Genomic DNA, 10,906 nt, shown 5'->3' with positions numbered 1-10,906 from the left:
TGGTGAACAGTCGGGTTGGAGATAAAGATGTTTCTCAGAAGGTTAAAAAATAAAACAGGACATGGTTGCATGAAAAAATAGCTGGTCCACATGCACACTAGGCCACTCTGTAATGAAACCATTGGAGTGATTACAAATATCTGATCAGACATGGCAATGCCTGCTTAAAACAATCTTAAAGGTGAGCAACATGCTACTAGAAGTACCTGGAGCTCAATCAAACTCCCGCTGGATCAGGGGGAAGGAGCTGGTCGTCCAAAGGCTGGACAAGCCCCTTATGTTATAAATATTCACGTTTTAAGAAACACAGAATCTTTCAGGTAATTGCACACATTCTCCCTCCAGGAAGAGAGTTAATATCACGAGATTTAAAATTTACATCACAGATACTCCAGGATGACACCAAAACCTTGGGGCAGGCAGGCAAGATCGGGACTGGAGCCACTCAAGGACAGCTCCAGCTCCGAGCTGGGGGGGAAGGGGGCGATGGCAGGGCACAGATGTTGTCTCCCCAACACCATCCACAATCAACACAACAGAAAACCCAACATGGCATCCACCACAGCTTCCGAGGCGCGCCACGGGTGAGCATGAAGGAGATGCCTTTTTACGCGAATCCAGTGGTGCACCCAAAGCCCCAAAGGTCTTCCCCGTGGCGGGAGGAGGAAAACACCCAAACGCTTCCCTCGCACAGGTAACGTCCCGAACCACGTTAATCTGGGAGAGAAGCTGGGAGCCTCAGTCGTGGCATTCCTTCCACCTCCCAACACCCGCTCCACAGCCGCCTACTGGAGCAACTAATACAAAAATACCTTCTGAAATTTCGGACAAAATGCATTAAAAATCAAAAAAAAAAAAAAAAAAAAAAAGATCACCAGCCTCTAAGGGGCAGAACACGGAGATGAGGAGTGGGTTATTATTCACTGCCATTAATTCAGAAGGCTGAGCACTCCGCTGTCCTGGGATGCTCAGGTGATCTGGTCAGCACAAAACTACGGAATGAACGACAGATCTTCTGCCCTTCACCGGCACGTGACTGAGGTCTGACGGGTCATCGAGACTTTACCCATAAACAGACTATTGTTTCCAACTCAATAACCAGGAGATGCCAACTTTAAAACCTCTCTCCCTCCTCACACACAGACCAGAGATTCACGTGGAGCTGATTTTTGCCATAAATGCTCTACAGCAATGCTGCGCGGCCTTTGGACCGGGCACGGGCAGAAGCCAGTCCTGAAAAACTCGTGATAAGCAGAAACTGATACATATCATCCTAAGGTTCAGGGTGGGGGTACTTTTGCATCGTGCTTAAGTGCAACACAAGCCTTTTCTAGACTATTTAAAGGTCAGGGTGCCGGATTTTGTTTGTGCTGATACGTGTACTTCCACAGTCTCCAACACTCGAAGCAGCTGACTCATACGGACTCGGGAGGTTGGTCCTTTCCTAAGACACACGGAGATGTTTTGGGCATAGTTTAACGTGATAACCAGACTCCTATAACATTATGTACTGGAGTTAGCAAGAACCATCAGAAAAGGACTATACAAAAAACTGGGGCAACTTGGAATTACTATAGGTCAGTCCCTCTCACCAATTTCTCCTTGCTTTGTTTGGTTAATTGTCCAATGCACTCTAGTCCAGACCCTCTTGCTCTTCACCACTGTCCCCTCTGGCATCCATTCTTTTCTCTTTATGGCTGTTGTAAATTCTCCTCATCTCTTCTTCGTACTTGATAAAATTTTCCCCGAACCGTGTCCACGCTTTGTAGGGAACTGTGATGGTGTTACGGTAGGGCGGCCTCACCTCACTTACCTTCAGGAAGATGCCGTACCTGTTGGATCCCACGTCGAAGTAGAAGCGCTTGTTGTCCACTCGGAAGGAGGTGCCCTCGGGGAGCTCCGGGGGCTCGTCACCTCCCCCCCGGCGATCCTCTATGTCCCCCTCGCCGTATTCTTCAATCAGCTGCACCAAAGCATCCCTGAACTCGATCATCCCTTGCGCCGGGAGGACGATCGTCTGCTCCTGTCCCAAGCTGTGGCCGAAGTAACCCATCATGCCGGGTCCCCTGCTCACGGTCTGCCTAATCCGCAGGAAGCGCCCGCGCTGGTTCTCCTTCAGGTCCAGGTAGTACTTCCTGTTGTCCCTCTCGATGTACTCCGTTTTGAGGACGCTGTGAGGGGGCTCCTCGGAGCCCACGGACGCCGGGGGCGAGGGCGGCGGGTGCTGCGGCCGCCTCCGGGGATGCTGCTCCTTGTCGTTGCTGTGCTCGTGCCGGTGGCCATGGCCGCCCTTCAGGCCCAGGTGGGCGTAGTGCTCGATGAAGTCCCCCAGGCAGTCCTTCAGCTCGGCAGCCACGGACAAGGAGAGGGTCAGCTTGCTCTTCCTGATGTTGTCCTGCCTGCCCCTTCCTATCCAGACCTCGGCGATCTTCAGGAAGCGGCCGCGGGAGCTCTGTTTCACATCCAGATAAAACCGCTTCTTCTGGATGTCCACCCTCTTGGAGGCCAGCTCCTGGATCTCCATGCAGCTCCCCTGGGAGGAGGCCGGGTAGTGGTACTGCTGCTGGGACTGGGAATAAACGTTCCTATGCAGGCCAGAGCCTCCCAGGTTCCTTCCTCCTCCTCCTCCTCTCCCTCTTTCCATCTTTACCAATCAGCTGGAAATAATACACAACAGAGACACAGATGACAACATCAGCACCAGGGGCCTGCTCAGCTCCTCGGCAGCGGCTCCGCTCGGCGCCGCTCTCCCTACAAAGGCTCCTGCATCCCCCTCCGCTGCCACTGGCACGCAGCATCGCAGCCCGACGACCCCGGGCGCTCTTCCCCTCCCGTGCTCCGGCTCCCGGACAAGGGAGCCCCGATTTCAGCGGCACTCCCCGGCAGCACTCGCTGCCCTGCAGCCCCCCTGTGGTGCTACAGACCCTCCAGCCGCCCCACGGGGGCGGGTTATGGTGCCCTGTTTCGGGGGGCACTCACCCCTCTGCCGGGGCTGCGGCTCCCCCTCTGCAGGGTCTGTCCCTGTGCCTCCATCACCCCCTCTGCTCTTCTTCCCAGGGCACGGGGGGGAGCACTGGGGTTCCCCCCAGCGCTGCCCTCCTGCCCCCCGCTACCCACGGAGCCCCTCCTGCCGCTGCATCTCCTGCCCCCCGTGCCCCCCCAGGCTGAAGTTCCTTCCCCCCCAGTACTGCCCCACTGCCTCCCTGGCCCCTCACTGCCCCTGCTGCCCTCACAGCCCTCCAGTGCCCCCAGTACTGCCCCCGGCAGTGCCCTCCTGCCCTCCCCTCTGCCCCGCTACCGCCCCCCCGGCCCCCAGCGCCCCAGTATTACCCCCCCCCAGTGCCCCCCATCACTGCACCTCCTGCCCCAGCGCTCCCACAACTTCACTCCTTGCCCCCCAGTGCCCCAGAACTGCCCCCCGGCCGTCCCAGTGCTGCCCCCCGGTGCTCTCAGTGCTGCCCCCGGAGCCCCGAAAGTGCCCCCCGGTGCTGCCAGCGCCGCCCCCGAGCGCTCCCAGTGCCCCAGCGCGGCCCCCCCAGCGCCCCCCAGCACCGAATCTCCCGCCCCATCACTGCCCCGCTTACCCCGGCTGCCCCTCCGCGCCCCCCAGCGCCGCGCTCCCCGCGCCCGGTCACTCACCCCGCAGCGCCCATCGCCGCCGCTGCCCTTCAGCCGCCGCCGCCGCCACCGCCCGCAGCCGGCGGCCCCGCCGCCCCCCGCGCCGCGCAGAGCCACGGGGCTGGCGCTCCCCCGCCGCCGCTCCGCCCCGCCCCGGCCCTCCCCGGCCCGCCCCGGCCCCGCCCGGCCGAGATCGGCGGCGGCGGCAGCGCGGGGGGCGCCGGGGGGTGCGCGGCCCTCACGGCCGCGGGACTACAACACCCACAGTGCCCCGCGGCCGCCGCAGCACCGCGCGTGCGCGTCACCTCGGGTAACCCTCCAGCGAAGGCGGGGCGCCATCTGTGGCGTACGGACAGCGCGACGCGACGCGGCGCGACGCGCAATGTGCGCGCAGCGCGGGCTCCGTGAGGGAGGCCGGGCGCTCCCGGGCACCGGGCGCGGAGAGGCCGCGGCGGCGCTCGGGGCTACCGCCGGCCTGCCGCGGGCTTCGGAGGGAGCGCGCCGAGGCCTGCTGTGCCGGGGGACGGCGGGCGAAGCGGTGAGGGCGCTGCTGGCGGGACTGGGAGCCCTGGGGGACAGCACGGCAGCCGCTCCGAGGGGGCCCCGGCAGCCTGCCCAGCGCTGAGGGTGCTCTTTCCCGTGGCAAATCAGGCGTGTCGGCGGCTCCACATCCCCCGGCGGTGTTCCCGAGGAGTCCCGAGCTGGGTGGCCGCTCGCCGTCGGGCGCTGGGCGATCCCGAGTTCCGGAGGTTGGCGCCGGTCCGGCCAGGTGGGTGCGGCTGTGGCGGGCCGGGGTTGCGGGATTGTTTGTGGGTGTCAGGAGTGCTCTGGAACTTCCAGCTGGTGTTGGGGGCGGTGGGAGCTGCAGGGTGTCCTTTATTTCCAGTTTCTGCGCTGCTCTCGTCTGTTCCCGGCAGTCCCAGGCCGAAGAAGTGAGTGGCTGTAAAGGAGAGCTGTTGCCACGTTTTAGTGTCAAAATCCTTTTTGGAGTTGAAATGGTTGTGCTGGGAAAAGTCTGCTTAGCCTCGAAAATCAATTAAAAAAAGGCAAATATTTCCATAACCTTGTTCAGGCCTGATGGTAGTGGCAGCTGACCTCCACATGAGCTGCTGGCTGTTCTGATTTCCTGCTCTTCTTTTTGTTAATCACAGAAATGTGCCAAAAATGGATGTGGTAGCCGCTGGCCTGCGGGGTAAGTATCCCCAGTGGATGCTCACAGAGAGCCTGGAGGAAGCTCCTTTGGGGCACAAAAAGGTAGGTCCTGGCTCTTTGCAGGCTGCAAAACAGCTCTGGGGAACGTGCTTTCGGTTAGGCTTGTGCCTCCAAGGGAATTCTGGTGTTCCTGCTGCTCGCCTGTGGGCTCCCCATCAGCGGGGATGGGGGGGGGGGTTTCTCCTCCCTTCAGTTTGGCACCTGGAGTTGTGGCCCAGCAGGGTTCTGGGAAGGCCCTTCTGGTGGCCTTGATGTGTTAAAACATTCCAGCACCCGTGTTTTGGATTCATCAGTTTTGGGTGTCCCCTAAGTGTTCCTTGTTTTGTGGTTTTTTTTTTTTTTTTCTTCCTCTGTGCGTGAGCAGTTCAGTATAAAAATGCCCTCGAGGAGGGACCATCCCTGAAAAAGCTTCATCAGTTAGATAATTAATCAATTAATTAATTAATTGGGGGAGTGGGGGGAAGCAGAGGCTGCAGTTCAGCAGCTTTTTATTCCGCAGAGTGGGGGGTAAAGGATTAGTTGATGAGTGAGTGGTTAGTAGCTTGGATATTAAAAGCTGCCAGGTGAAACAACAGCAGTTTGGCCTTTCTGTTCACTGGGTGCTCAGAGTTCAACGGGGAAGCTGGGGCAGGAGCCCAAATGTTTTGGTGAAGGGGCTGTGTGAGGCTGGCTGGGATGGATGTCCCTGGTGAGGACAGGTGTGGCAGATAACCAGAGCTCTCCCACGTTTGCTTTGCCAGAAGCCTGGTGCCCAGAGGAGTGTTCTGGAGGATGGGCTGCCATTCCTGGAGTTCTGTGGCTCTGTTGTGTATAGCTACGAAGCCAGTGACTGTTCTCTTCTCTCAGAAGATATCAGGTAACAGCTCATATTCTGTTTTTTTTCCTTCTTTCCCTTGAGTGCTCCTTTCTTTTTGGAAGGGACTGGGTTCTTGGGAATAGTTTCCCATTTGGCCTTGTTGGTGGGAGATGCCATTTCTGAACCTTTCTGTCCCTCAGGGCAGGAGCTGTGAAGGCTCCAATGCAGATGGATTGCCTTTCACAGAATGGATAATTCCATGAGCTTCAGTGACTTCATGGAGAAGTGTTAATTCCTAACTTGGGACTGTGTGTTTGAAGAAAATAAAGTAAATTTTATTTATGGTGCAAATACATTATTATTTTCCCCCCTTTTTGTGTAGCACAGCTCATGTTGCTGGGGGGAGAAGAACTCTCTACGAAACTTCCAGTGCTGTGGGATAAATAAAGGACTGTTGTTCAAGGGATCATGGGGTGAATCAAGAAGAGCCTTTCAAAGGAATAAAAGCCATTCCATCATCTTTTTCCTCTGGCTGTCCTTGAGGCCTGTGCGGCCAAGTTTTAGTAGTGGGGATTAAAGGTTCTGTCCCTGTTACGGTGCTGAGGGGGAAGAGGTAGGAAATTTGGGGGTCCAGGGCAGAAGGGGGGTGGTGTGGGAAAGGTGTTTTGAGGTGGTTTTCTATCCCATTGCCCTGCTGTGCTTTGGCTGGCAGGAAATCAGTTCGTTTCGATGTGCTCGCTTTGCCCCGCTGGTAAATTCCGGGCGTCCTCCTCTGCACCCACCACCTGCAGATGTTTACCAGCAACATGCTAGTCTTTGCAGGCAGATCTGCAGGGTTCTGGAGCATTTCAGCTGGCTCGGGGTTGTGCAGTGCTTTCTGTGCCTCACATGTGTGGCCAGGGCACCTTTGCCGCGGGTGCCAGACAGCAGATGAACGTGGCGGGTGTCTGCTCCTTTCCAGGCAGAGTTTACCCGACGGGGCTGCTGTTGGCTTTGACATCGAGTGGCCACCCTCATACACCAAAGGGAAGATGGCCAAAACAGCTGTAATCCAGATGTGCGTCGCTGAGGACAAGTGTTACCTGTTTCACGTCTCCTCCATGGCAGGTACTGTACCTCCTCTCTTATTTAGGGCCTGAGCTGCTCACTGTTTCTCATGGTAATTTTTGAACTGAAGCCTTGAGCAATGGCTAATGCGTCCTTCCACATGGGACAGTAAAAATCCAACCTTTTTCTCCCCTTTCCCACCTATGATAAAGGGATTTATTCTTTGAGGGGCGCCTGTGTATTAAGACCATCTTAGCTTGCCAGGTGTGCTTGAAAACAGGGTGTGGGTTCTAATTATTTTTCTGTCTGGCTGAGAATATTTTATTCCAGTTTTCAAAACTTAATTCCCTGCTCCTATAATGGAACTTTCTGTTTAGTGCCAAAATAAACAGTGAACCTAAATAGAGCAGGCTGTGGGTTTTTTTGTGTTTTGTTTTGGTTTTTTTTTTGTTAATTTGGCTTCAACAAGAAGCCTCAAAAATGATGGCTCTTGTGCTCTTTATTCCCAATTCCTGCATTATATGGCATCAGCTTTGGGAAAGAATACTGGCTACCTGGTGTGATGCAGCTGTAGGGAGAGAAGGGGGTGTGCTTAGCAGAGGCTGAATTCATTATGGATGTGAATAAAAGCTTCCAAATAGGGAAAATGGGGATGAGGGAAGGAGCTGGCAATTTTATAACCTTTGGTTTAAAATGTTAGATTAAAACTATGCCTGTGAGAGGTTTCTGATTTCCCTGGGGGACTCATGCTGAGGTATAATAGCGATGATTTTAATGTTGGTGTTCAATCCTTTGTCATTTAGAGCAAATGGGGTGGAAAATTTAATTGCTGGAGGCTATTCCGCCAGGGAGGCTGGGGAGCACAAAGGAAAATGATGTGAGGAGAGGAAGCTGAGGGAGCAAGGGCCATAAAGAGCTGGAATGCTTCTGATTCTGGCAGGGAAGATGCTGGTGTGGCTGCTGTGGTACAGCAAAAGGTGGTGTTTCCCTCTGGATGGTTTTCCAAAGTGCCTGTTTTTGCCAGTGGAGGATGCACTTTGAACTGAGTGACTTGTGCAGGGACCAGAGCCAGTTTCTGCTTGTTATGGCAGTATATGTGATCTGCAGAAATGCTGGCCAAACCACAATAAAAAGCACTAAGTCCTGGTGAAAAAGCTTTCTCCTGCAGCAGGAATTGGCTGTTCTTGGACTGTGTGTAAATTTCAAAACCACATTTATTTATTTATTGGGAAGGTTGTTCATAATTTTCCATTTTTTAGTGTTTTTTTTTTTTTAATTTCCCTACAGATTTCTCAAAATGTGACCTGTTTCTCAGATTGTAGCTTTTGCACAGCCTTTAACTTAGGCTTTTTGTTTTTTTGGTAGTCACTTTTCTAGGAATCAGGTGGTGGAAATGGGGCAGGAGCCCTCCACTGGCGAGTGCCCATCCTGGAAGGTTGTAATGATGATTCCCTTAGGTGAAAACCCCTTGTCCTTTTTTGCAAGCCTGTGTGTATGTTGCAGGCTTTTATTTGATTGAATCCCCTCTATATGTGGAGGACTTTCCATCTTTTCCCGTGGCTCACAAGCTTTGGAAACTATGTACTTTGCCTCTCACAGCACCAGGCTGCTACTGTTTGGTGGGGGGGAGGTTTACCAGTTATTTTTTTTTTTAATGTTTTGGGGTGGCTCTGCAGTTTCCCAGCCCACAAGCACAGCTGACTGTGGCTGTAGCTGCAAGTGCACCCGTACAGTGGCAGCCGTCAAAGGGCAGAGATAATTGTGCACAAATAAAATCCGTGGTGCCAAGTGTTTGTTGGAGTACATAAATGCATATTGCAGGGCTGAGGAAAGGTGATGTTTGAAATGAGACCCAAGGCAGATGAGCTCTGTGTGCCTGTGCAGTTCTGTGTGTTTGCAGGTACTAGATTTGCACTTGAGACTAATTCAGGGTATCCAGCTGTGGGGTCCTGAAGGTATGGATTTAAATAAGATGCTCTGAATTTTAAATGGGAGCAAACACACAGGGGAGGAAAAAGGCTGTTATTGTTCAAGGATGAAGTGTCTGGAGCTGTTCTTCCTGTAGAAAATGAGATGAGAAAGCTGCCTGCTTTAATTCACTCCTGTATGCTTGAAAATGCCCTTTGATCCAGGTTTGCTGTGCCATCAGTTTGGGAGAAATCAAAATATAGTACTCAGTATCTGTGTGCACCTTGGAACACTGTGGGGTTTTGCTTGCTGACAAGACTGACATGTTTGGGCTTGGCACAGCATCTGGTTGGTGGGTTCTGTTTTCCAAATGCTGTTGTTGGAGCAGCCCAGCCTCAGCTCTGAGTTTGCCTCCAGAGAGTCTGTGCTTCTGGTGATTTCCCATGCTTATGGTTTCAACTGTTGCCCAGAAATGTGAAATAGCAAAAACTGTGAAGAAATTATGGGGAAAAATAGTAAAATAATATTTGATTTCATGTAACGAACACTGAATTTTGAGAATTAAAGTACTTTACCAGTGAGGGGTTGCTTTTTTTTTTTTTTTTTTTTTTTTTTGTGATGTGACTTATCAATCAGAAAGACAAATAAGGTTTGGGTTGTTTTGTTGTTTTTTGTTTGTTGTTTTTTTTTTACTTGGTTTGTTTCCAGGTGCAGGATGATTTGTGTATTTCAAGTATTTCCTTGCTTGTCTGCAGATGACCCATCACAACCAGCTGCAGTTTTCAGTCATTCCAGAGAGAAATCAAACAGAGGAACTTTGGTGGCTTTTCCTTTAAAAACACAGGGTTTTGCAGATGGCCTTTGTGCTCGGATTTTGTCATTGCCATTAGACTTTCTGGCATCTTCCAGTATTTAGTTTCTCATGTTTGGGCTTAATCTATTTTAGGTTTTCCCAAGGGACTCAAAAGGCTGCTCGAAGATGAAACAATTAAAAAGGTTGGCGTAGGAATTGAGGGAGATCAATGGAAGCTGATGAGTGACTTTGAAATCAAGCTGAAGAGCTTTGTGGAGCTGGCTGACGTTGCTAATGAGAAAGTAAAACTCTAAAACCTTTTTGTTGTGGGAGGGAATCTTGTTCTGGTGCTGCTGTGCAAAAGGAGGCTTCCTTGTCCTGGTTGGAGTTCCATTCCAATGGCAAAGGTGTTCTGTGGAATAGAGCAGAGCTGTATTGTAACTTGTTCAGAAACTGTTCAAAAACACCTCTCAAAGCCTGCAGAACCAAGTGCTGTCTTTCAGTGAGCCAGTTTTTAATCAGCATTTGTCCCCCCTCAGGTCTGTTCACTTCAAGTATTTACAAGGTGTACCTTTTGAATTCGGCTGCAGGTGCTTTTCCTTTAATTCTTGGTGATGGAGATGGCCAGGTAGTTCTGCTGGCAGTGCAGTCATTGTCCCAGCAATGGCTGAACCTCAACAGGCTACCAGAAGGCAGCCCTGCTGGGTGCTAGAGGGAGGCATCAAGGTCTTCCTTGAAGCCCTTCCTGCAGAGGTGTTTCTGCCACGCCATCTGGGAATAGATTTTCTGTAGGAATATCTCTATTCCTATGATTCTCAGGCTGGTGTCACCTCAGCTCTGGTGTGGGTGCACCTGGTGAGCTGCTGTTTACAAGTTGTGCTGCCCTTGGCACGCCCCGAGTTTCATTTCTGTGTCAGAGATGGTTTGATGCAGGCACACCTGTGCTGTCTTTTTAGGGAGGGGAGCCAAAGGTTCGTTGCTTTCCAAATCATTCTTATTTCTTGCATGTCCTTTAAAGCTTTTCTTTCTGCGTGCACCTTAACCTGGGCTTGGTCTCTCCACACATTGTTCGTTCCTTCTGTGATGCAGCGCAGTGCTTTCTGTAGGAGCCACTGTAGAGTTTGGATTGGAAATTATACAAATTAACTGTTTTGCTCTAGCAATAAGAGGAGCTGTTACTTCTCCAAGCTGGAGTTTCCTCAGTCACCCCCTTTTTCTTTTTAATCCCGTCATTCGACTCGGGATAATTTGTTATGAAGATGAGCAATGTGATCTCTGATAGCAGCTTAAAAGTCTTCTGCTGAAGAGAAAACAAACCAAAAATAAACTTGAAAGAGAACAAAAGAACAGGGTTATATATAATGGCACAATGGTAGGGGAAGGGCTGGGGGAGCCTAAAAAGAACAGTTGGGAGGGTTTTTTTGATACCAGACTCCAGGCAATGAGCTGCTGATGCTGCACTGCTGCTGTTCAGCTCCCCAGTTGGGCACATTTTCCAAGCTGTAATAGCAGGCAGAGGCCTGGATCCTTGG

The 10,906-nt window shown here is 52.2% G+C and overlaps 2 protein-coding genes across 6 annotated transcripts in view; one reads left to right on the top strand and one right to left on the bottom strand.

Moving 5' to 3' along the window:
* Window positions 1-918: 918 nt before the first annotated feature.
* Window positions 919-2,644, bottom strand: PURG (purine rich element binding protein G). The gene has a single exon (XM_053940047.1). It carries the CDS (start codon window positions 2,642-2,644, stop codon window positions 1,634-1,636), a length of 1,011 nt encoding a protein of 336 aa, XP_053796022.1. The 3' UTR covers window positions 919-1,633.
* A 1,422-nt stretch (window positions 2,645-4,066) lies between these two features.
* WRN (WRN RecQ like helicase) overlaps window positions 4,067-10,906 on the top strand; it is a 28,476-nt gene continuing 21,636 nt past the window's right edge. For 2 of the 5 annotated variants that reach the window (XM_053940197.1, XM_053940198.1), the window contains exons 1-5: window positions 4,069-4,387; window positions 4,770-4,872; window positions 5,571-5,686; window positions 6,588-6,733; window positions 9,528-9,676. In XM_053940197.1, coding sequence (XP_053796172.1) covers window positions 4,783-4,872; window positions 5,571-5,686; window positions 6,588-6,733; window positions 9,528-9,676 — 501 coding nt within the window. In that variant the 5' untranslated portion in view covers window positions 4,069-4,387; window positions 4,770-4,782. Of the gene's footprint in view, window positions 4,388-4,769; window positions 4,873-5,570; window positions 5,687-6,587; window positions 6,734-9,527; window positions 9,677-10,906 lie in introns of those variants that run through there. The other 3 variants (XM_053940196.1, XM_053940199.1, XM_053940200.1) reach the window with 3 other exon arrangements.

Source organism: Vidua chalybeata, chromosome 4 (assembly GCF_026979565.1).
Source record: "Vidua chalybeata isolate OUT-0048 chromosome 4, bVidCha1 merged haplotype, whole genome shotgun sequence".
Classification (NCBI taxonomy): Eukaryota; Metazoa; Chordata; class Aves; order Passeriformes; family Viduidae; genus Vidua; species Vidua chalybeata.
This window is presented reverse-complemented; position numbering and strand designations above follow the sequence as displayed.